At 41.8% G+C, this 25,888-nt stretch overlaps 1 protein-coding gene and 1 pseudogene across 3 annotated transcripts; one reads left to right on the top strand and one right to left on the bottom strand.

Annotated features, from left to right (window-relative positions):
- The first annotated feature begins 3,120 nt into the window (after positions 1 to 3,120).
- LOC129014566 (nucleophosmin-like) lies at positions 3,121 to 3,982 on the top strand (annotated as a pseudogene).
- Positions 3,983 to 15,474: 11,492 nt separating this feature from the next.
- Positions 15,475 to 25,886, bottom strand: C2CD4A (C2 calcium dependent domain containing 4A). 3 transcript variants are annotated; one of them, XM_063652677.1, is made up of 3 exons: positions 25,547 to 25,886; positions 24,538 to 25,420; positions 15,550 to 18,804 (listed from the first exon to the last, which is right to left on the bottom strand). In XM_063652677.1, the coding sequence occupies exon 3, from the start codon at positions 18,773 to 18,775 to the stop codon at positions 17,666 to 17,668; it is 1,110 nt and encodes a 369-aa protein (XP_063508747.1). In that variant the 5' UTR covers positions 18,776 to 18,804; positions 24,538 to 25,420; positions 25,547 to 25,886; the 3' UTR covers positions 15,550 to 17,665. The 3 variants fall into 3 exon arrangements, with proteins under 3 accessions (XP_054306315.1, XP_063508747.1, XP_054306314.1); XM_054450339.2 differs by having other exon boundaries at positions 24,538 to 24,779; positions 25,547 to 25,864; XM_054450340.1 differs by lacking the exons at positions 24,538 to 25,420; positions 25,547 to 25,886 and adding an exon at positions 19,300 to 19,411 and having other exon boundaries at positions 15,475 to 18,804.
- Between the last annotated feature and the right edge of the window lie 2 nt (positions 25,887 to 25,888).

Below are 25,888 nucleotides of genomic sequence, written 5' to 3'. Positions count from 1 at the left end.
GCAGATCACACCGTCCCTCATGTAGCTCCTTGAACGTTAGTGCTCTGGCTCCCCTGGAGCTGGACTCCAGAACCAGACGGGAGACTTGCAGGTCATCAGACCCATGGATTTGCAAACTGTGCTCCTGGAAGTCTCAGAGATTCCAGGAGGTCCCCAGAAGCAGCTATGGGAATGAGGAAGAGGCTGAGGAGTGGGCCTGGAAACTATCCAGACCCTGGGCACATTTCTCACTGCCTGTTACTGCTACTACCCTGGTCTAAGCAACCTCATTTCTGGCCTGAATCAGACACTAGCCTCTTAACTGGCCTCTTTGCTTCCATTCTCATAACTGTCTAGTCTATTCTCAAAATAGACAGGCAGCAAAAGTGAGCCTGTGAAAACAGAAGTCACATCAGATCTCTCCCCTGCTCAGAACTATGCGGTGTTCTCCATGTCACTGAGCATAAAAGCCAAATTCCTGACAAGACTCTGCAAGGCCTTGCATCATCCAGCCCCTGGTTCCCCTCTACTCATCTCCCATAACTGACTTCCTGGTTCATTGCACTCCCACCTTCCTGACTTCATTGCTGTTCCTCCAGTGCACAGATATGTTCATGTGGAGAGCCTTTGCTCCAGCTGCATTCTCTGCCTGGGACATTTGTCTCCCAGATATGTGCTTGGTAGTTCCCTCAACCACTTTTCAGGTCTTTGCTCAAACCTCACTTTCTCCCTGAGGCCTTCCCAGACTCCTTTCTCTATAGCATTTACCTCCACATCAACTGGACACTGTGGACTTCCCTTCCCCTAACTTATTTTCTTTATACTGTTATATATATCACCTTCTAACATATCATAGAATTTGCTGACTTACTATGTTTATTTATCATCTGCCCCCCACTATGTTTCCCAGGCAGTAAGAATACTAAAAAAAATTTCAAAAAAAAATTTGTTGTCTTGGTGTATCTGTGAATGAGTGAATAGGTTGCTGGGTCTGCCACCCCATCATCAATCAGAGCAACTTCATCTTTAAGATTATTATGTGGTGCAGTGACACGTGTAATCCCAGCTACTCAGGAGACCTGAGGCAGGAAGGTCGCTTGAACTCAGGAAGTTTGAGGCTGCAGTGAGCTATGATCAGGCCTGTGAATAGACAATGCACTCCAGCCTAGGCAATATTGCAAGACGCCACCTTTAAAAAAATAGAATTACCTTTGATGTAAGGTTTCTGTATAAGATACCACTTAAAGAAAAGATTCAGCAACAAATTGGAAATCACTATAAACCACCACTCTGGTCCAATCGTCCTGTTGTGGGAAGTCAGGGACCCCGAACGGAGGGACCGGCTGAAGCCATGGCAGAAGAACATAAATTGTGAAGATTTCATGGACATTTATTAGTTCCCCAAATTAATACTTTTATAATTTCTTACACCTGTCTTTAATGCAATCTCTGAACGTAAATTGTGAAGATTTCATGGACACTTATCACTTCCCCAATCAATACCCTTGTGATTTCCTATGCCTGTCTTTACTTTAATCTCTTAATTCCGTCATCTTCGTAAACTGAGGAGGAGGTATGTCGCCTCAGGACCCTGTGATGATTGCGTTAACTGCACAAATTGTAGAGCATGTGTGTTTGAACAATATGAAATCTGGGCAACTTGAAAAAAGAACAGGATAACAGCAATGTTCAGGGAACAAGAGAGATAACCTTAAACTCTGACTGCCAGTGAGCTTGGGTGGAACAGAGTCATATTTCTCTTCTTTCAAAAGCAAATGGGAGAAATATTGCTGAATTCTTTTTCTCAGCAAGGAACACCCCTGAGAAAGAGAATGTGTCCCTGAGGGTAGGCCTCTGAAATGGCCCCTTTGGGGGCGGCTGTCTTTTATGGTTGCAGCTGTAGGGATGAAATAAGCCCCAGTCTCCCGTAGCGCTCCCAGGCTTATTAGGACGAGGAAATTCCCGCCTAATAAATTTTAGTCAGACCGGTTGTCTGCTCTCAAACCCTGTCTCCTGATAAGATGTTATCAATGACAATGTGTGCCTGAAACTTCATTAGCAATTTTAATTTCGCCCTGGTCCTGTGGTCCTGTGGTCTCGCCCTGCCTCCATTTACCTTATGATATCTTATTACCTTGTGAAGCATGTGATCTCTGTGAGCCACACCCTGTTCGTACACTCCCTCCCCTTTTGAAAATCACTAATAAAAACTTGCTGGTTTTACGGCTCAGAGGGCATCATGGAACCTGCCGACATGTGATGTCTCCCCTGGACACCCAGCTTTAAAATTTTTCTCTTTTGTACTCTGTCCCTTTATTTCTCAGACCAGCCGACACTTAGGGAAACTAGAAAAGAACCTACGTGAAATATTGGGGGTGAATTTTGCCCGATACCTCCCTTTCCACAGATGGGGAAAGCCTGGGCCTACAGGATTCACACATCTGGTTAAAGCAGAACTGAAAGATAACCTATCCCGCCTGATTATGCTCAGCCTTCTTCAGTCTGTTTCACACTCATCCTCCCTACTTAAATGTCTTTCTCTTTTCCTGCCATAAAGCTTTACATCTGCTTTTAAAGAAGCAATATTTCACAATTAGCCTAAACAAGACCATCACTGCTAAGAACTAATAACATGACAGTACCCTGAAAAGCCCCTCTCCCTTTTTAAGCTCTGATTACCACAAGTGACAGGCTTGTAAGAATGTGATAAGCTGGGTTTTCTATTTCCAGCTCAACCACCCCAGGTGTGATTAGGTTTACTGATGCTGTTATTACTAGTAATTAACTTTTATGTGTTTTTTTCATTCTGGCAACACCCAGTTCCTAGAAGTTTCGCAAGAATTTCTCACATATGCAAAGGTGAATGAAGGGATAAACATCACCATCTGTTCTGTATTTTCCTCCCCAGCAGGTATTTTTTTCCCCTTATTTTTTCCCCTTTATGTTATATTATGGGGGAAACAGTTGGCCAATTGTCCAGCCAGAGTCACAGACACACTTTATGGACTTTGTCCTGTTTCCAGATTTAAATAAGAAAGAAAAAGAAACCGGTGTGATTCCATCCTGTGCAGCTGTTCTCTGGAGCAGTGATCCTTTATCATCACCCACCTCCTCTCTCATCTAAGTGTGCGCCGCTACCCTATGGAAGATTTGATGGACATGTACTTAAGCCTCCTAAGGCCCAGAACTATCTTTTCAGTTGTGAACTAAAGGGCAACAAAGGTTGTCACTTTAAGGTGGATAATGATACAAATGAGCGCCAGTTATCTTTAAGAATCACCAGTTCAGCGGCTGGTGCAAAGGATGAATTGGACATTGTTGAAGCAGAGATAATGAATAATGAAGGCAGTCCAATTAAGGTAACACTGGCAACTTTGAAAACATCTGTATAGCCAACAGTTTCCCTTGCGGGCTTTGAAATAACACCACCCATGGTCTTACCATTGAAATATGTTTCAGGGCCAGTGCATATGAGTGGACAACACTTAGTAGCTGTATAGGAAGCTGCAGAGTCAGAAGACAAAGAGGATGAGGATGGGAAACTCTTAAGTATATCTGGAAATCGATCTGCCCCTGCAGGTGGTAGCAAGCTTCCACAGGAAAAAGTAAAACATGCTGCTGACAAAGGATGATGATGATGAAGAAGGTGATAATGATGATGATTTTGCTGAAGAGGAAACTGAAGAAAAATCTTCAGTGAAGAAATCTACAGGAGGTATTTCAACTCAAAATGCAAAACAACAAAACCAGAATGGAAAAGACTCAAAACCATCAACACAAGATTAAAACGTCAAGAATCCTTCAAAGCAAGAGAAAAAACTTTTAAAACACCAAAGGACCTAGCTCTGTAGAAGACATTAAAGCAAAAATGCAAGCAAGAATAGATAAAGATGGTTTTCTTCCCAAAGTGGAGGCCAAGTTCATCAATTTTGTGAAGAATTGCTTCCGGGTGACTGACTAGGGGGCTATTAGAGATCTCTGGCAGTGTAGGAAGCCTCTTTAAGAATAGTTTAAACACGTTGTTAAAATTTTTCATCTTATTTCATTTGTGTAACAGTTGATATCTGGCTGTCCTTTTTACAATGCAGAGTGAGAACTTTCCCTACCATGTTTGAGAAATGTCTGGACTCCATTGCTAAGTATGTGTTGTCTGAAATGCCTGTTTAGTATTTAAAGATAGAACTCTCCCCTTGGCTTGGCTTTAAGTATGTGTGAAATGTCACTGTGGGACATAGTAGTAGCGATGGTCAGACACGGAAATGGTGAGAAGACAAAATAAACATGTGGAATAAACCCAGTATTTGAAGAAAAAAGAAAAGATGTAGCTAATGTTTATTTCAGTGAGATTGGTGTTTAGGAATGAACCATTTGACACAGAAGGACTGGTAACAGGGAAGAGCACAAAACCTTTTCCGGTACCAGTGTCAGGGTATTCATAGTGACGATTTCCTCTGCCCAGATGCTCTGGCCCCAGGCCTGGCAGGGTGGCCCTGAGCTGCCTAGCATGAGCTCCATTTGCTGAGACAGGCCTTGCCTGATCCCCAGTCTCCATCATCTTACTCTCTCGTATTATCGTCATGTGACTGCATGTGAATTTACCTTGTTCATCTAATTTTTTAGACTGTTCATCTTTTTTTTTTTTTTTTGAGATAGAGTTTCACTCTTGTCACCCAGGCTGGAGTGCAATGGCACGATCTTGGCTCACAGCAACCTCTGCCTCCTGGATTCAAGGATTCTACTGCCTCAGCCCCCCAAGTAGCTGGGATTACAGGCATGCACCACCATGCCCAGCAAATTTTTGTATTTTTAGTAGAGATGGGGTTTCACCATGTTGGCCAGGCTGGTCTCAAATTCCTGACTTCAGGTGATCCGCCTGCCTTGGCCTCCCACAGTGCTGGGATTACAGGCATGAGTCATCATGCCTGGTCTAGACTGTCTATCTTTAACCCCACCTAGAATGTGGACCCCATGAGCGCCAGGACCTCATTTATCTTGTTCCTTGCTCTATAGCAGTGCCTGGAAGAAGGCTTGTCATGAGTTGAGTAGACATTTTCATTTCACCAATAGTTTGTAAGCTTTTTGCTCACCTAGAGCTATTAATCTCTGGGTTACCTTACTGTCCCTTTTGTGCTGTCACAGTCCTTCCAACCCTGTGTAAGCAATTCATTCTATTAACTTTGTTTGAAATACCCAGAGTGGTTTCTGTTTTCATGATTCGACCTTGTCAAAGGGTGATGAGACCAACACTCAATATCTGGGGTGAGTGGGAAGTAAATTTATTGCTTACTATTGAAAGGGAGAGCTTTGTTAGGCACATTCTCTCTGAGCAGAACTTTCTGCTAATATTCTATAAGGCTCTGGGGAAGCATGAGTTTCAGGGATAGGAGGACATTTAGAGACATAAGTGTGTTAATATCTGTAGAAGCACTCTCTGAAACTTGTTGATTGGCACTCAGAGTCATGTTTATTGAAATGAGTCCATCCTGCCTGGCCGACTTGTAGAAGTGAGGATTGACACTGATTGGTTGGCTTGCAAAAGCAGTCACTGAGACAAGTTGTTGATCAATAGAACAGGTTTAAAATCAGTTTTGGTGACTTCTTGTTACCATGGTTATAGAACAATCAGTCTTTCTAGATTACTGAACACTTACTTTGTTTTTATGTTCAACCCTGACTGATAGACCTACCTTAGTCTAGGTTTGGACTCTAGATCTTTTTCAAACTATGCCCCTTATTAACTTTGTGACATTTCTTGAATAAATCACTTAACTTTACTAAACTCCTCATTTATCAGATAGGGCTAGTGATGCCTTCCTCTCGGATTATTCTGAGATTAAATGTTATAATGTGTGTGAACACTGTAAATTATAAAACATTCTGAAAGCGTGAAACACATTTGAAATCCTCTTAAAATTTGACAATATGCCAAAATGGTGTGCAAACTCTAAAGCACTATATAATTATAAATATTTATATTATCTTTTTAGTATTTAGTATTGTTTTAGTGCTTATATTATTATCATACCCTGGTCTTTAAGTCTCAGCTGAAGTGTTTTTTTCCTCCAAGAAAGTATCCTTAACTACTCAAGTCTTTATTGATCTTCTTTTTTTCTGGGTTTTGATATTTATCATATTTACTGAAAAAATTAGCCCTTATACTTATTCTATCTTGATTATTCACTGTAATTTGTGGTTGTTGATCTTATCTCCCAACCCAGATTTTAGCTTACTTTAGGCAAGAATTTTGTCTTCATTAACGTCAATAGATATCAGAGCTGCAGAGCTCATGAGACCAAGGTCAATAAGTAATAGCACACGTACTCCTGCTGCATTGTGAACCTATAGAGACATAGCTATGTTATTGAAGAGTGTTGTCTCCCTAAGCCCACACATTGCCTTAGGATTATTTCCATCATAGCACTCCAGGCAGCCACTATAAGTTCAGTGGTATTATACCTGAGATAAAACCTACCGGCTATGGTGGATCTATGCTAATCTTCTCATTTTCCGAAAGTGGAAATTAAGACCCAAAGAGGAAGTGATTTACTCATGGAGCACAAAGTCAGAATGAGAACTCATGTCTCCTATTCCTTGTCATCACTCTTTCTTCAACATCATGCCACATGCTGCTTGTCAATATCCCCAAGGTGCCTGACACAGTGGCTGAGGTCATACTGAGTGCTCAATAAACACCTGTGGCTGTCTTTCTTAGGGCTGAGTTTACTCAGGTATTTGGAAAGCAGAGCGTTTCCACAATACTGTTGACATTGTAATTTAATATTGTTGGGTCTGCCTCGGTGGCAGCTTAATTCATGATTGTGAATTATACATTAATCACATTCATAATGAAAATTCAATGTAAAAAGCATAAGTCTAAAAATATATTTGCATGAAATTAGTTTATTCTCCTCTCAGTAATTTAAGACTGAGTTTGATGCATCTGAGTGAAATTTTCCTCTCAGTTCTCTCTCCTGGCACTTAACTGGGCACCTAACAAACCAATTATTAAAGGCAGTATGTTTTTTCAACCCCAATACCAATAGCATTTTTGCTGTTTGGAGGTAGTTGTTGTAAACTAAATCTCAATGTCTCGAGAAAGGGTCTTTGCTCAGGAAAAGTCCAGACCACGAAATTCCTTCAGATAGAGTCCCTAATATGTATTAATCCATAGCAATAATAGCTGTTACTTACCATTGTAACCAAGCCATCCTCACTCTCTTTGACTTCCTACGTTAACTCTGGGAAAATAGTGGGTATTGTGACTTCTTTAGACAGGTTCAGGCCTGTGAAATTTAGAATTGTACCCCCTACTCCCACAAGTCCTTTCTTACCCCATTTCATTTCGTAAAAGAAAATGTGACCAATCAGGAAAGTCAATTTATGAATAACTCTAATAGTAACGTTCATAGGGGCCGTAGTAATGTTTATAGGGTTTGAGGCTGAAATTTCACCTCCTAGAATTTATTCTAAGAAAAAATTCAGGCCGGGCACGGTGGCTGACACCTGTAATCCTAGCACTCTGGGAGGCTGAGGTGGGCGGATCTACTGAAAATACAAAAAATTAGCCAGGCATGGTGGTGCATGCCTGTAATCCCAGCTACTCGGGAGGCTGAGGCATGGGAATCACTTGAATCTGAGAGGCAGAGGTTAAAATGAGCTGAGATCATGCCACTGCACTTCAACCTGGGCTATAGAGTGAGACTCTGTCTCAAAAAAAAAAAAAAAAAAAAAAAAAAGAAAAGAAAAGAAAAGAAAAAACTCAAAAAAAATGAAAAAAATTGGGAAAGTGACAAAACATTCAACAATAGGAAAATAATTAATCATTATATGTCTATCTCAAGGGCTGTGATACCAGACTAATAGCAACATAAACAGCTCTTACATTATAACCATAAATAAAAAATAGAAAAAATAGTATATATATGTAAATTATAATTCAAACCATATAAATATAGATATGAGCAAAGACTGGAAGGTAGTGAACAAAGACAAAATTAATTTACATCAGAGTGGCAGGAGAATGGTGCTGTTTTGGTGGTGATCATTTTTAAAGTGTTCTTTAGTAATGCAAAAAATTAGTAATATACCAGTAGAGTTAGTATTATGGTATATGAAAGCAGAAAGAACAATAGTTTGGGAGTCAGAAAATGCTACTAACTGGTAACGTAAACCTGGAAAATTATTTTGCTCTCTGATCTCATGTTTTTCATCTATAAAATGAGCAAGTTAGGCTGGGTGCGGTGGCTCACACCTGTAATCCCAGCACTTTGGGAGGCCAAGGCAGGCAGATTACGAGGTCAGGAGACTGAGACCATCCCGGCCAACACGGTGAAACTCTATCTCTACTAAAATACAAAAAAAAGTAGCTAGGCATGATGGTGCGCACCTGCAGTCCCAGCTACTCGGAAGGCTGAGGCAGGGGAATTGCTTGAACCCGAGAGGTGGAGATTGCAGTGAGCCGAGATCATGCCAGTGCACTCCAGCCTGGGTGACAGGGCAAAACTCCATCTCAAAAAAAAAAAAAAAAAAAAAAGGAGCAAGTTATTTCTAAGTTATGTAGCTTTAAATTATATCATCTTTCATGGATTTACTTACTTCCTTAAGTTGTTGTTTGAAAGTGTTTGAAAATGTTTAAGGATGGTAAATATTTGTTAAATTTCAGGGTCTTGGTCCCAGTAAAGAAATTCGCAGTTTTCAGTTTTAAGCTTAGCAAAATGGGTTACATAAAATAAAAAGTAATACATCTATCTTGTCTCAAAACTGGTCATTTTTTTTTAGCTTAAGAATTTGATTTACCCACTTTTCAGAAAAGCTCATACTTTTAACCTGCTACTGATTACACAATTAACCAGGCAGAAAAATGTCTTTGGAAGATGGAAAAATAGTATCATTCAAGGGCAATCTGATAATATGAGTGAAAAAATGGAAGTTTGACTGCCCTCTTCTAATTGTTGCAAGACACAGTGATATGTATATTTTTGTTTTATGTGCTAACAAGTCAGCAAATACAGATCCCCAGTAGTGGCAGTATGTTCATCAACAGAACCTTCCCTAAAGGTGCTGCAAGGAAGCTGTTGGGGACCTAAGAATCATTGTTTCCAGAAAACATTTTACTTAGCTTGGCTCCAAAACTTAGTTCCTTTTCTAAGGCTTCCCTTTTCCCTTTCCTTTGCAGATGCAAGTCCAACCCACCTTTTGGGTATCCAAGGCCTAGCAGAGGCTTTGTGGTCACATCGACATGGGTCTAAATCATTGCCTTCCCCCTCACCAGCTGTGTGACCATGCTCTTCTCTGAGGATCATGATCTACCTATCAAGCCCTTCCTCACATAGCTGTGGCACAGAGACCTAATACTTAATGTCCTAGTATAGTGCCTGGAATTTGGTGAGTATTAAATAAATGTCGAGGCCAGGTGTGGTGGCTCATGCCTGTAATCCCAGCACTTTGGGAGGCCGAGGCGGGCGGATCGCCTCAAGTCAGGAGTTTGAGGTCAGCCTGGCCAACATGGTGAAACCCTGTCTCCACTAAAAATACAAAAATTAGCCAGGTGTGGTGGTGGGCGCCTGTAATCCCAGCTACTCGGGAGGCTGAGGCAGGAGATTCGCTTGAACCCGGGATGCCGAGGTTGCAGTGGGCCGAGATCGCACCACTGCACTTCAGCCTGGGTGACAGAGAGAGACTCCATCTCAAAAAAAAAAATAAATAAATAAATAAAAAATAAAAAATAAAAAAAAAATAAATAAATAAATAAAAATGTTGAGACGTTTCTCATTTTCTGATTCCCTCTTTTAAGACTCCTTGTCTATAGTACTATTTGTAACACTTATTTTGGCACCACATATATTTCTCAAGTGGCTCATATGAGTATAACTAGTCTACTAACTCTCTTTGCTATAGGATCCTGGCTCTAAGATAAGCATCCATTGAACATGCTAGAAGCTTGGAGAGAAATCTAGTAACATCATCTATTATGAAGCAAAAAGTAGAGCTAATATTTATTGAGTGGTTCTAAATATTAGCCACTGTGCTGAGGACTTCTAATGTATTATCTCCTTAAATCTTTACAAAAATTTCATGTGGTAGGTAATATTTATTACTCCTCTTTACTAATGAAGAAATGGCATTTAGAAAGGCTAATTCATATGACCAAGAGACACAGTTAATAAATGACAGCTGAGATCTGTAACCCACATTCCTCTGATTTTGAATTTAAACTCTGCTTAAGAAATGAATTTGTTATTGACAATGATGCTTGTAGAGTTGCTACAGAGTGCCCAGGGCCCACAATCCAACCCCAGATTTGTAGGTGGAGTGGTGCCTTTGACTCATGACTGTTAGAAACTGGCTCTGCAGCCGTATTCTAGCTCTGATGTCACTACGTGGCTCATATTTCTGCTCCACCAGCTGCAGGATAATAAAGAAAGGAAAGGAGGGATTGTCGGCTCCTTGACAAAAGTGAACTTTATCAATCTACCTAAAAGAAAAGCAAGAGAGTGTCTAAGCCCCATCTCTAGTCAGACTTTTCTCAGATTATGTAATTGTTATCTCCTTTAATTGACTGTCACAAAATTTGATCCTGCTGTATGATAGATCTGTTTTATCTGTATTTTTTTTTTTTTTTTTTTTTTGGCAGAGTCTCGCTCTGTCGCACAGGCTGGAGTGCAGTGGTGCGATCTTGGCTCACTGCTACCTCCGCCTCCTGGGTTCAAGTGATTTTCCTGCCTCAGCCTCCTGAGTAGCTGGGACTACAGACGCACGCATGCCACAATGCCCGGCTAATTTTTGTGTTTTTAGTAGAGACAGGGTTTCACCATGTTGGCCAGACTGGTCTCAATCTTCTGACCTTGTGATCCACCCGCCTCGGCCTCTCAAAGTGCTGGGATTACAGACGTGAGGCACTGTGCCCGGCCTATCTGTATTGGTTTTAAATGGCTAAATTAATGACTTTTGGAAAGAAACACGGTAACTCTTACTGAACACTAAAGCTATGGAATCATCACTGAATATTTAAAAATCTTGATGTTCCAGGTTTCTTTAACGGACCCGCATATTTTCTGAATATCTTATACCAAGATAATGATGATTACATTACATCGAAATTCGAACGTACAGTTTCTATTGAATGCATATCGCTTGCTCACCATTGTGAAGTCAAAAAATTGTTAAGTAGAACAATTTTAAGTTGGGGACCATCTGTATATATTTCCTTCAAAAGTTCCTTATTGTGCAAGTGTTGGTGAGGGTGTTGAGCAACCAGAACTCTTACACCTTGTTGGTAAGAAAGTAAAATGATACAACCACTTTGGAAAAGAGTGTGTCAGTTTCTTAGAAAGTTAGATATACAGTTACCATATAATGATCCAGCTGTTCCACTCTAGGTATTTACCCAAGAGAAATGAAATCATACATCCATGCAAAATCTTGTACATGAATTTTTGTAGCCGTTTTATTCATAAAAGCTTCAAATTGGACATAATCTAAATATCTATTAGCAGGAGAATGGATACTGATTCTGGAAGCCTAACTTCCTGAATGGGGTCAGCCTCCCTTTAAGCTTATCTTATAATGAACTCCACCATATAAAGAGCTTTAAAGTTGTCATTCCCATTCTTACAATAAGAAAAAAAAATGAACAAACTAAAAATAATTTTTCTTAGATCTATCAGAGATTTGATGTAGCAGGGCAAACCACCACCTGAAATGTGGAGGAACAGGCTGACATGGAGAGTCAAGCCAAGATCAGCTTACCTAGAGCAGAAGCTACTGGAGCCATAAACTGATGGGAATACTAAATGGTTATTTTGACAAATTCCTGGAGGCTGACTATGGACTAATGTGAGCATGAGATACTCCTGGGATCCACAGTCTTCGGGCTGGGGGAAGGGTGTTGTAAGTGACACACTTTCATGGGTTATTTCCAGAAGCCCCACCAGGTTCTCATGGTGAAGAGCTAAGAGAAAACTTAGCAGTAATCATTTTGAAATACTCTCAAAGCATTTTTCCATAACAAAAATCTACTCTTCTTGAGAAAAGGACTTTACCAGAGTCTTATGAGCTTAGGAGAGGGGCAATTCCTCAACTTGAGCCCTGCTATCCTTCCCATCTCACCTGGAGAAAAAAGGCTAAGAAACATTTGTGAAGGTCTCAACCCAGGGACAATGGTCCACTAGTAGACTGAGATTTAATCATAGAGTTATAGACTGCTTTCCCTTCCCAACATTTACCACCATATCGACAGGGTCAGGACATCAGTGGATAACAGCTGAAAGAGTTTCAAGGCAGATACTTTATGTAAGAAGGTGCTCTTAGGGATACTCAAAGACAGCAGAGGAGATAAAAACATGGACATTAAGGGAAACTGGCCGCAGATACAGCTATAGCAAAGAGCAACCACAGCATAACTCCTCCAGATAAACATAAAGCCTCACACTATTTACCTCAGTTCCTAGCATCTGATTATTCATGTCCAGCTTTCAATAAGGCACACTAGGAGACAAGATAAAAACAATCTGAAGAGACAAAGCAAGAGAACCAGACTCAGATACGACACAGGTTTTAGAACTGTCCGACCAGGAATTTAAAATAACTATAATTAATACGTTGAGGGCTAGAATGGGAAAAGCAGACAACATGCAAGAACTTGTGGGCAATGTAAACAGAGAGACGAAAACCTAAAAAATGAATCAAAAGGAAATGGTGAAAATTTAAAATGGTTTCATTAATAGATTGGGCATGGCCAAGGAAATAACCAATGAACTTGGAGACGTGTCCATAGAAATTTCCCAAACTGCAATGCAAAGAGAAAAAATAAAGAGCAGAATATCCAAGACTGTGTGATGATTCCAAAAGATGTAACATATGAGTGATTGAGAGGAAAAGAGAGAACAAAGCAAATGAAGTAAAAATGGATGAAAGTTTTTCCCAATGAATGACAGACACCAAAGAACAGATAAATTAAATAAATTACAATGTGTTAAGGGAAGGGAGGGAGGAATTGGGAATACCCTATTATAATATAGCTACCTGCCCATGAAGCACTATAGTGCAGGGGTACCCGATCTTTTGACAGGGGCCACATTAGAAGAAGAATTGTCTTGGGCCCCACATAAAATATACTAACAATAGCTGATGAGCTAAAAAAAATAAGCAAAAAAAAACTTATAATGTTTTAAGAAAGTTTACAAATTGGTGTTGGGCCGTATTCAAAGCCATCCTGGGCCGCATGCCGTCCACGGACTGCAGATTGGACAAGCTTGGTATAGTGTCAGTTGAAAGGGATTTAGATTACTTGCAAATACATAATGCAAACACTAGGGCAACCACTAAAGAAATTTTAAGAAGAACTATGATTGATATGCTAAGAAAGAAGATAAAGTAGAATCCTATGAAATGTTCAGTTAAAACCAGAGAAATCAGAAAAAGAGGAGAAGGGAAAAAAGAAACAAATAATGAGTGCAAGGAAAACAGTTACAAATAAAGGGATAAAATAATTGGGGTTTAGACATTTGACAGTCATCCATTCAGCAATATAAAGAATGAACTATTGATACAGGCAACAACATAGATATATCTCAATAATGCTGAGTGAAAGGAGCCAGATTCCCCCAAAAAGAATATATACTCATTTTTTCCATGTATATAAAATTCTACAAAATTTGAACTAATCTACAGTAATAGAAAGCAGAATCAGTAGGGCCATGGAGAATTCTTAGCTAAGAATTTTATTATGGGCCTATAATGTCTATGACATTAATTTGATGGGATTTTGCTACGTGCATGTACAGAATAGTAAAACTTGGGTTTCAAAACGCCATGGGCTGTCGTGCATCTGTTTTATCTGTGAACTCAAAAGCCTGGAGGCAGAACAGTTTCTTACATGCCATGGTTAAACTAAGTGCTGGGGATGGATATGGAGAGAATGTGAATTGTTGAGGTGTGTATAAAAGAAAATCAGATTCAAAGAAATTATCATCTGGGAATATTTGAGCCACACTGAAGCTAGTATTTTAGTTTAGAATACATTATCTTTGTAAAACCAGCTGACAATGCAGTGTTAACATTTTTACTCAACTGATGCTATTTAAACTGGCATATTCTGTTTATTGCGTAGGGCTTTTCTTTGAGTATGTTCAAAGAAAAGATATTTAAACCACAAAGAGGCAAGATCATGCCATATCATTTATGGAGAAGATGTGAGTACTAAAGCTTGTTGAGAAGAAACATGAGAACTATTAAAAGCAGTTTTCTGTAATCAACATGCTGTTGCCACACACTCACAACTTCATTATTACTGGAAAAAGTTTTCCTCTCTTTACTTAAATCTAAAATATTTTTGTCACCTTGTGCTCTCAGATAGGTGTATTAAGTTACTTTGCAATGTGAATCTTCACTACAATCTAATATGAGCAAAGGTCTTCAAGAAAATACGGTCCTGGCATTAGATGGACCTTTAGTTGAAATGGTCTAATATCTAATAATAGGGGTAGAGCCAATTGACAAAACACTTGAGGGATCCACTAGAGGGCAGTAAAGTGTAAATGAAATTTAAATTTGCCCCAGAAAGGCTAATGTTATCCCAAACATTTGTATTGCAAATAAGATTTCTTGAATGCAAAAACACTGGATTGGATTAGTGATGTACAGTGTTTCTCTTTTCCTGGAATTAGTAGTCAAAGAGCCATTAGATGGAAGAGCAAAATGAAAATCAAATTTGTTCCAGTCTCAGCTCTTTTTACTGATTGTGTGATTTGGGGCAACCAAAAATTTGCTTCTCTGGTCCACTTCTATGATATAGATTTGCACAAAATGATTATTTTTAAATATTTACTTATTTATTTGTTTATTTATTTATTTTTTGAGACAGTTTCGCTTTGTTGTCCAGGCTAGGGTGCAGTGGTGCGTTCTTGGCTCACTGCAAGCTCCACCTCCTGGGTTCAAGAGATTCTCCTGCTTCAGCCTCCCGAGTAGCTGGGATTACAGGTGTGCACCACCACGCCCGGCTAATTTTTTTGCATTTTTAGTAGAGACGGGGTTTCACTATGTTGGTCAGGCTGGTCTCAAACTCCTGACCTTGTGATCTGCCTGCCTCTGCCTCCCAAAGTGCTGGGATTACAGGCATGAGCCATAGCACCCGACACAAAATGATTATTAAAGTTCTTTTCAACTCTAAAATTTTATGATTTTATAATTTATGATTCTATCTCAGCCCCTTTAAAACCTTTCTGATTAGACTCTTATTTGATCAACCATAATTTGCCATTAATGGAGATTCTGTTTGGAAATCACCACCACTATTTCATAAAAAATTTAGATCCCTCAAATGCACTGATTTACTTTCACAAAAAAATTTACTTAATAAAATGACATGTATATAAATCTAGTGACAATAGTTATTGCAACATCTTCCGGAATAAAAACTTGGGCTATTTAAACTATCAATGCCATTTTTTATTTTAAAAACAGAAAAATTAAAACCCACAATTATACGTAGCCAAGTTGTTTTCACTCTCCATTTATTTTCCTTTTAAAGTGCTACATTTGTGAACTCATTAGTAGTTACCCTACCAAAATTTCAAAATCATGAAGAAGATTATACATAAAAAATGAATGTTGGCTTGAGGGCCAAGGAAATATTGACTGATTAGATAGAAGAGCACATGATAGATCTGAACTACTGTATGTCCTCATTCATTTGGTCAACAACTGCAAGCTTCTGGATGTGGCTGATTTTGACAGAGTCATAGAATTCACAGTATTCTTCACGTTTGTTCAACAGTCATCATAAATACACGTCACAATAACCCTAATTTGTGACTAAAACAGAAACTCTTTTCTTTTTTTCTTTGAATTTTGTACAATATTTATTTTATCAAACTCTTTTCTAAATAGCATTTTTAATGAACATGAATGGATAAAACTGTGAACAATTTTAATAAAAGCAGAAACTGGTCGGGCATGGTGGCTCACGCCTATAATCCCAGCACTTTGAGAAGCCAAGGAGGGTTGATAGCTTGCGTCAGGAGGTAGAGGCTGCAGTGAGCTATGATCGCACCACTGCACTCCAGCCTGGGTGACAGAGTTAGGCCTTGTTTCTAAAAGATAAAATGAAATAAAGCAGAAACCATTTCTGAATCCAGATTGATAATGGAGTCATATTTAACACCATCCTGTATATTTAAATATTTTCAATTTTTTAAACCCTCACTTAGGTTGCATTTTCCTATTTGCATAAAAAAAGAAAAAATGTCCTACTGGCAGTGAATTCAAGGGATGAGGGAAAATCGTCCTCTAAAACAGGATTGTTAAATCTGGAATTATTATCAGAAGCCAGAGGTAAAACCATGCTATCTGTATACTCTCCACTGCCTGTTCCAGCAGATTAGCTCACCTGGTTACAACAATGCTGGCACCCATTTCTATGATTCTGAGGCCAGTTAGCTTCTTCCTCAGAGCCTTAGACCCATCAGCTCATCTCAATGCCTGAAGTTATTAGCATGAGACAATAAATTATTCATTTCAACCAATTTGCTTTTTCACCAAAAGCAGGATGAGGAATGCAAGTAGACACGAACTTCAGAGTCAACAGTTTCAGAGAGAAGTTACACAATTCTCGCAACTTTAATAGTGAGCCCTTTAGACACTGTGGTATTACCTACATAAGAGTAATGAGTGAAATACCGATTGTCTAGGTTCAAATTCTGACTCTGCTCTTGATTCTGTGCCTCAATATCCTCATCTGTAAAATGGGCATAGCAGTGCCTCCTTTTGGGGGTTAAAACATAAACAAATTAACACTTGTAAAACTATTTATTATTATTATTATTATTTGCAGACAGGGTGCCACTCCGGTTGCCCAGGTTGGAGTGCAGTGGCACGACCTCGGCTCACTGCCGCCTTGACCTCCCAGGCTCAGGTGATCCTTGCGCCTCAGCCCCAGAGTAGCTGGAACTACAGGTGCGTGCCACCACGTCCGGTTAAATTTTGTATTTTTTATGGAGACGCGGTCTTGCCATGTTGCCCAGCCTGGTTTCAAACTCCTGGGCTCAAGCGATCTGCCTGCCTCGGCCTCCCAAAGTGCCAGGATTACAGGCGTGAGCCGCCACACCTAGCCTATTATAACTATTATTTAAGCTTAGAACATAAAAGGGTTTCATTTTCTCCAATGCTTTTCCAGTAAGATATAGCTAGGAGTATCAGACTGCATTCCAACTAATAATTCACTGTTGATCTTCGTCAAGTCACTTCACCTCTATTGCCCTCATTTTTCTTATCCGGGGTCTTAAACAAAATGCTTCAAAAGTGAATGCTCCAAGATGGTCTCGATGCATGTTGTGGAAAGCACCAATTTTATAATGAGGTGATTGGAGCAAATAGATCGCCAAGGCACTTTCTAGTTCTAACACTTCATGTGATTCATTATTTCCCAGGCGTGTGTGGTACATATGGTATGCAAATGGCTGTCTGTATTGGGAAACACTGTAGAACCATTCCATTTGCTGAAAAGAATTCTGGAGGTATCTATGGAAAATATCACATCTTTTACTGGGATAGTTAATCTAGAATCATCTCTGCCGGTGTTGGACTGAAACAGGCCTGATGAGAACAACAAATACACGTTTATTTTGTACCACGTGGCTGTCAGTGTCCGGAGTCCCCCAGGCAGAGCGCCCCGGGGAGGGCTGGGCCCTCAGAGCAGCAGGAGGGCGCCCAGGGACAGCTCACCCTGGCCCAGCAGGCGGCCCCGCTCCCGGCCGCGGCCCTCGTCCCGGGCCTTGATTCGAACGGCCAGGCGGCGCACCTCGTCCTCCGAGAGGCCGTCGAAGCAGAAGTCCTGGTCAAAGGAGGCCTTGCGGCTGCGCCCCACCACAGCGCTGCATTGCCAACGCGCGGTGCCCGGCGGCCGCAGGACGAGGCTGAGGCAACAGCTGACGGCTCGGGGCCCGGGGGCGCATCCGGCCAGGCTCTCGGCGCGGAGCAGCCGGAGGCGGAGGCGCCCGGTTCCCGGACAGTACTCAGCGGCCAGGCGCAGGGCGTCGCCGGCGCGGCCCAGAGCCACGGTGCCCTCGGCCTCCAGGCGCTCGGGAAACGAGACCCGGGACGACGGCGGGCTCGCGGAGGGGGCCTGGAACGGGAACTGGGAGCCCGCGCGGCGCTCCTCGTCCTCGTTCCCGCTGGAGACGGAGCGGACGCGGGCCAGGCGGCGACTCCTCCCCGCCCGCAGCACGCGGCTCAGCAGCCCGTCGGGGACACGCAGGAGGCGGCAGCCGCGGGGCCGCCGGGCGAGCGCGTCCTGGGGCGGGCGGGGACAGCCGGGGGCCGCGGGGGTGGCCGGGCCCGGAGCTCGCGGGATGCGCAGGGTCCCCAGGAGGGCGTCCGGGCCGCCGCCGCCGCCGTAGGTGTAGGCCCGGGGCCGGGGCGCGGGCGGACACCCGAGCAGGAGCGACTCCTTGCGGCGCGTGTGCGGGCTCTCGAGCAGCACGCAGAAGCCGTAGGCGGTGCGCACACGGGGCAGGTGCGGCAGTGACAGCGCGGCCTGCGAGCGCGGGTCCCAGTCCGTGCGGCCGGCGCCCTCGTCCGTCCCTGCTTCTTCGACCCAAGAATCCCGGAGTGCAGCCAAGGCCAGGCGGGGCATGAGCCGCGGCGGGATGCAGAACTCGGGGATGCGGTCCGGAGTGAGCACATTTGCGCACGCGGCGGTGGTGCGAGACTTGGCTCCGCGGGCCCGACCCGGGAGAAGCCAGTCTCCGCTCTGCCGAAGGCACTCAGGACCCAAGCGGAGTCGCTCCAGGCACCACATCTGGCCACCCTCTGCTGGAGCTTGTCTACCTGCAATGCACAAAGGCACAAGGATCGTCAGAGCGAGCCCCGCAAGGTGCAGTAATTCCTGTCCCTTTTCTCCTATTAATACTTTCGGGGTGTTTCTTCCTGCCTTTCCCGAAACAAGGCAAACTGCTCTTGCTTGCCGCTATTGCAAACTACTTTTCAGTGAGCGAAAAACAATTGTTTTTCTCTTGTCCTATCTCAACTCTGTTGTAATACACACTTCGGAGCTTGTTTTAATCCCTTTCCGCCCTCGCTGGCCTAAGGCAGAGATTCACCAAATGCTGGATTGTAACTTCAGTCGCTCTGTTCTCTGTGCCAACGATTGCCTTGCAATCGTTTCCTGACTCTTTGGACTACAGCAGTCTAGTCCTCAGCTAGAATTAAAATAATTGTTATTCCTTCCAGGAAACTGTGGCTTGTTCTCCCCTAGCAGAGGCAAAGAGCCTCAGACGAATCCCCCGGGGAATTAAGCAAGCCGATGGGTCCCTCCTAAAATACCTGGAGTCCTGCGTCAGATGGGTCTCTGCACCTTTCTGCCTGGGACACCGACCAGGAGAGGCGCTTAGTCGCCGGGAAATTCAAAGCGCGCGCGGCGGGGTTCAGCACCAGTGTTCAAGGACTGCCAGCCTGAGCTTTTATACCTGCCGCTGGGAGCGCTTGCCAGTGGGCCGAGCAGAGGGGCGCTGCCTGGTAACCTGACGCCAGGCCCTTCCCTTTCCCTCTGCCACGTGGCTGGATTTGCTGAGCAAGGTCTGGAGACCCAGTTCTTTCTCCGGCTTCAGGTGGAGGTGTTTTCCTCGGAAACTCCGAACAAGTTTCTGTTTCCTCACATGCAAAATGGTATTAAGTCTCTACTATATCGCAGGGTCATGTGAGGATCGACGGGCGTAATGAATGTGAGCACGTAGAAGTACTCTACATTCACCATTAAAATGAAGACAAGTCCGGTTTGTCTTATTCCTGCCTAATACCCTTCCCCAAATCCAGCTTCCCAATTGCCCAGCTTTCGAAGTTCTTTACTTGCTTTCCGGTTTTCAGTTCTGATTTTAGATATTCTTTTCTGATTATAAACCCCTCTGGGTTAGGGGGAACATTTCATGTCTTGATCAGGGTGGAGTTACAGAGGTGTATCCATAGGTAAAAAAAATCAGCTAGTGTACACTTAAGATTAGAGTACTTTATTGTATGTTATACATCAATTTAAAAAATCACAATCTACTTCTTAAGCCATGTGTGCTGATTTTTTATCGGGAAAATGTACACTTGCATGCATCTGGGCAGTTGGAATCATTCTTTGGAGGCGCCCTGACTACATCTGGCCTTTCTAGGCTGTGCCCACCAGAGAAATCCTTTTCCTTCCTTTTGAAAACTAACCTGTGTTCATTTTGTAAGAGAGTTGCTTCCAGTTAGCTCAGGCTGAAAGAGATCTGAGGCATTTTGTTCAACAGCGTTCAGGCAGATATTTCTGCCTAAGATACTGCCTTGCAAATTATTCACTTATCTAAATAATGTTTAATGAATTAAATTGAATTCATGCAAAAATGATTTCAGGATAGGGCATGTGCACTTTGTTTCCAGGACACACAGGCACTGTGCTAGATGATTTACATATAGTCTGTAGAACTGTCACAGAAACCCTGCATATTTGGATCATCCTTATTTTAGAGATGAAAACTCAGTTTCAGAGGTCAAGTATCTTATCCAAGGTCACATAATGATGGGAAATGGAGGAAATCATACCTACTAATGGGTATAAATGAGCTGTTTGGGGAAATAATAATGTAAAATATTTTGCACCATGTAACATGGTAAGTGCTAAATACATAGAACTGATTATTATTAATAGAGATAGAAGGAAAGTTGTAAAGTATAGTGGTTAAGAAAATTGGGTCTGAAATCGAATCTACTGTTAATGCCAGAATGGTGGCTATGTGACCTTGAGCAAGTTACTTAACCTTTCTAAGCCACAGTATCAAATTTAAAATTCATAATAGTGTCAACCTATAGGGTTATCATGAGTATAAAGTAAGATAATGAATATGAAGAGTTTAGCATAGGGCCTGACATACACAATGTCAGATATAATATTATTATTACAGAAGAGAGCAAATGCTCATTAGTTCATTCATTCAAAGCAATATGTACTGAATGTTTTCTAGGTTCCAGCCACCATGCTAGGCAAGTGGATACAGGTTGGCTGTACAAGATCATATCAACTATGTAAATCCATAAATGATGGAATAAAATGATGAGGATAAACTATTTGAATTCCATTTGGGTGAGGCAGGTGTGAAAAGAGACTACCGAACATTATTTATTTATTTATTTATTTATTTATTTATTTTTAAGACAGGGTCTCACTCTCTTGCCCAGGCTGGAGTGCAGTGGTACTATCTGGGCTCACTGCAACCTCTGTTTTCCAGGCTCAAGCAATCCTCCAACCTCAGCCTCCCAAGTAGCTGAGACTACAGGCATGAGCCACCAGGCCCGACTAACTTTTTTTTTTTTTGGAGAGATGGAGTTTCAACATGTTGACCAGGCTGGTCTTGAACTCCTGGGCTCAAAGTGATCCACCCACCTCAGCCTCCCACAGTGCTAGGACTATAGGTGTGAGCCACTGTACCTGGCCTGAACATTACTTATATGTTTCTAGTAGGGGGCAGGATTGGTGGGTCTCTGGATTTACTGTGTTCTTGACTAGCTATGTCTTTTTTTTTTTTTGAGACAGGGGCTCACTCTGATGCCCAGGCTGGAGTGCAGTGGTGCAATCATGGACACTTCAACCTCAACTTCCCAGGCTCAGGTGATTTTCCCATGTCACCCTCCTGAGTAGCTGGGACTACAGGCATGCACCACCACCTGGCTAATTTTTATATTTTTTATAGACATGGGATTTTGCCATGTTGCCCAGGCTGGTCTCAAACTCCTGAGCTCAAGAGATCCCCCAGCCTCGGCTTCCCAAAGTGTTAGGATTACAGGTGTGAGCCACTAAGCCCAGCCTACTTCTTTGTCTTGAAATCACCTCTACTCTTTGCCAAAATTCTTGGGCCTGGGCTAAAACTATGGGAAAAGTTTTATCAAATTATATACTTGAGGGCCATGTGCATGTGTTCTGACTCAGCTTTTCCTGGGAGACAAGAATGTTGTTAGCCCTGTTGAGGGCTCTTGGTTAAAGTGATTAGGAGCACAGATCAGAGTTTTACAGTCTGAGAAGTTGGCTGAAAAGTTGTTAAGCAAGTTAATGAACCTGTCTGAGCTCAAGTTATAAAATGAGGGTAATAATACCGACCACATAAGATTGTTGTGGGGGTTAAAAAGATACGCATGAAAATCCTTGGTTGGCAGTTAAATGCTGGCTAACAGTTATTATTATTACTATCATTTTATTATGAATGTTTGCTTGGGCAGGGATTAGCTGATTCATACATGGATTCCTTTAAAAACATTTTTCTCCTCAGGCAAGCAAAGCAGATCTACTTTGTTTTTATTAATGATTCACCTTCTTTAGTAACACCTTAATAGCATTTCCTGTACATGATTTCTTGAAAATAGCAGAGATTTGCCATTACATGGCTGGTCCCTGTGACCCTGTTAAGCCTTATGTTTTACTTAACTCGGAAGCATGAACCAACCACCCAGTACTTGGGAGGATGGTGTAACAGGGTGCCCGGAACACACAAATCTACTCACAGGAAGACAGTGGCTGTTCCAAGCTCCCAGCTGTAGCTGTGGGAACATCCAGTATTGGAGCTGGAAAACAATTCTGTAAAGTGAGCATAAATAGACCACATACCATCAAGACCAGAGGTGCTCTAAGAGTAAAAGGAAATTAAACATTTTAAAGTATACTTACAAAAATATAGGAGGTTGAGTGTCAAGGAAAGCAAGAAGAGAGATTACAACCAATAAAACACAAGTGTTCTGACTTATGCATCTTCTTCAACACAACTAGAGTATGGAGTACTGGAAAGAATACAGAGCAGGGAGTCAGGACACTTGGGTTTGGGTTTTTGCTCTGACAGTCACTAACTTGTGGGACTTTGGGCAAACCCTTAATTCTCCCTGGCACTCAGTGTCTCCATCTGTCAATTGAGGGGGCTGGATTAACAGGATGTCCTCCTTCTGGCACTAACATTCTGCAATCCCGTGCTTTCTCCTAGTTAAGCTCCCTAACTTTTCCTGCAGTCCATGGTGTCATGGCTTATACTCCAGCTTTCTCCTCCATTTCCTTTCCCCCAGATTCCTTCTGCTTTTCTCCAAAAACTCTAGGGTTGGGGACTAGGGTATGGGTGGTGGTTAGTGTGAAGTTTTTTTTTTTTTTAAACATTTTTGAGTTAATTTTTAAGTGTCCCTAACTTATACTTTTGTTTTTAACAGAAATAATATTTTGCTCATCTGTTTTTATTGTTTAGTCCCTCATTGAAGTTTAGTTTTGTAATTTCCTTTGTTGTCATTCTCATTGTTCTTAAGCCAGAATGAAGGCAAGAACTATAATTAATTAGAATGCTCATTTTCTTTAACCTCTGTATCCAAATTATTTCTGATATAATGCCATACATAAGGGTGCTAATGGTGTTTCTTGACATTGGTTATGGTTTGTTTTAAATTGGGACTGTATATTTCTGACTTGTTAAATAATGGAAGATTTGGGGCATTACTGAATGCACATAATCAATCCCTTAAAACATGCTGAAAATGGAAAATAGTAAAATTTAAAGCTTTTTATACTACATGGTAATAGCATTTTTTTGTACCAAAAATTTAGAGCCAAATTTTCCACTCTGAGATTTATTTTTCCTGTCATGTACCTTTCAAAGTAAGATCTCTGAAAATGACTAATAGCCCAGTGTTGACTAAATTGTATAATTACTGGAAGAGAAAAGGGTGGCAGTGCTCAGGGAATCAAAGGAAATTAATATCTGCTGTGTGATTTTGGGTACGTCACTTAACATTCGTGAGCTTAATTTTTCTATAAAATGAGGACCATACTACTACCTGCATTAGTTACCTCACAGCTCTTTTGTGAGGATTACACAAAAATGCCTACCTTCACATAATAATGACATGACGCCTTACGAAGTATAACTGAAACATAATAAAATTGAATGATGCATATGAAAGCACATTTACACGTTATTCTTTCAAAATTACAAAGTTATACCATAGAACTGTAAGGAATTACTTTATTAAACAAAGCATTAGTGTTACTCACTTCTCCCAAAAGATTGTGCCTATTGCTCCACCTGCTTGACCAAGCTATGTTGCCTGTGCCATCTTTCCTATCATCTTATACTGTTATTTATACATCCTTGGATTGATTTCTTTCTTAACTTTTTATGGTACATGCCTTATCTCAACCAGAACATATATTGCTTCTTTACATTCCTCTTGAAGCATAGTCAGTGTGAATGTAAAAAGGAAGCGGGATCGTTAGGGTGTATGACTAGAAGGAACGTAGAGAAAGTTTGAAGAGAGTGTTCTAAACACTGGGAAGTTATTGGATGTTTTTGAGCAGGTGACTAACTTAAGCTCACCTGTGCTTTGGGAAAACAAGTCCAGTGTTCATGAGAATAGATTGGAGGAAGGAATAACTGGAGGCTAGGAAGTGAATTTCAAGGAGATGGATGGCATGGTCCAGAAGAAAAACACGGAGAATTTAGGAAAGATGGCAAAAGCAAAATAGACAGGTTGGGCTGTTATTTGCTTGTGGATGGTGAAGAAATCCAAAGTACTTACTGGTATTTTGTCTGTGTGACCAGCTAGGAAAAACAGATGGTTGAGGATTTATCTTCTTGAAGAGTGGAGTGTGCAGGAGTGGGAGAGGAATGTGATCTTGACAGTACTAGTTAGTACTGACTGGGTCTTTCTTTGTACCTTCAATTTTATTTAATACACAACGCCAATTGTAGCCATTTTGATTTTCTTTCTTCTCCAGCGGACCTTGAATTTCAGATTTTTCTTTGTGATCCTGTGCAAGCCTAGGTTGTTTAAGAAAAATACACGAATAGTTTCTCAGACACTTCCTCGTAGCAAAGGACTTAATGCTTGTGACTACAAATAATCAGCATTTCTTAGGTTTATTTCTGTTTACTGTATCTCAACAACTTTTTGAAATATGTTTTAGGAAAAAATTTCTAGTTCTCTAAAGAGGTGAATGTCAATGGGTGGTTAAATTTCACAAGGGTTGAAAGACCTTGTGGTATAAAAGCTCTGCTTTTAAGGTCGTGCTACATCAAAGACAGTTCAACGATAGCATGGAAGAAAGTGATATATAATTAACAAGTACCTCATACTTAAAAAGGCACTACTACGTTTTGTTTTTTATATCTTTAATGAGATAGGTAACTAGTTAGTGGCTAGTGAATTAAAAGCGAATCTTAGAGAAAGGGGAAAAGAACGCGTTTCCCACAAAACGTGTATATTCAGTTCTCATTCTATGATATCTGCCATTTGATGTGGTTCTGTTCCCCTCCTCCCACTTTTAAATTATTTGTCGCGCGCCAGTGGTCTCAGCTACTCGGGAGGCTGACACAGGAGGATCTCTTGAGTCCAGGATGTCAAGTCTGTAGTGAGCTATGATCCCGACACTGCATTCCACCCTTGGCAACAGAGCGAGACCCTGTCTCAAACAAAACAAAACAAAAACAAAATAAAAAACCAGTGTGTTTTCAAGAAGCAGAGACCAACCCCCAGGCGGAGTCGAACTCTAGCAGGACAAGAACGCGGGTCGGTCCTTTTCCCCCACCTGATCCACAGGTGCAGGGGTGGTTGCCTAGGTGACGCTCAGCGCATACTCCAGGCCAGGCGGCTCCGGACACCGCGATGCGGCAGGAGGTCAACAGCAGGTGACGGCGGGAAAGCAGAGCGGCCACATAGATGTCCCTGTACTCGGTGACTCCTGCCCTCCCTTGTTCTTCTCGAAGGTCCTTTTCTTCTCGTGCACGGCTGCCGAGACAGGCTCAAGCTAACTTCCCCTGCACGCCTCCGTCGGCCCCTAGAGGGCCGGGGCTGCGACTCCTACAAGGCCTCGGGATCACCGCTGGGCCTCCCTAGCTACCGGCCGGGCGACGGGCGCGCCTGCGCACAG

This window comes from Pongo pygmaeus, chromosome 16 (genome assembly GCF_028885625.2).
Source record: "Pongo pygmaeus isolate AG05252 chromosome 16, NHGRI_mPonPyg2-v2.0_pri, whole genome shotgun sequence".
NCBI classification, from domain to species: Eukaryota; Metazoa; Chordata; class Mammalia; order Primates; family Hominidae; genus Pongo; species Pongo pygmaeus.
Note: the sequence above shows the minus strand (reverse complement) of the source record. Positions and strands in the feature narration are given on the sequence as shown.

What these genes read in the sequence shown, in the direction of transcription:
- C2CD4A (XM_063652677.1), bottom strand. Translation starts at nt 18,775, where the DNA reads ATGTGGTGCCTGGAGCGACTCCGCTTGGGTCCTGAGTGCCTTCGGCAG.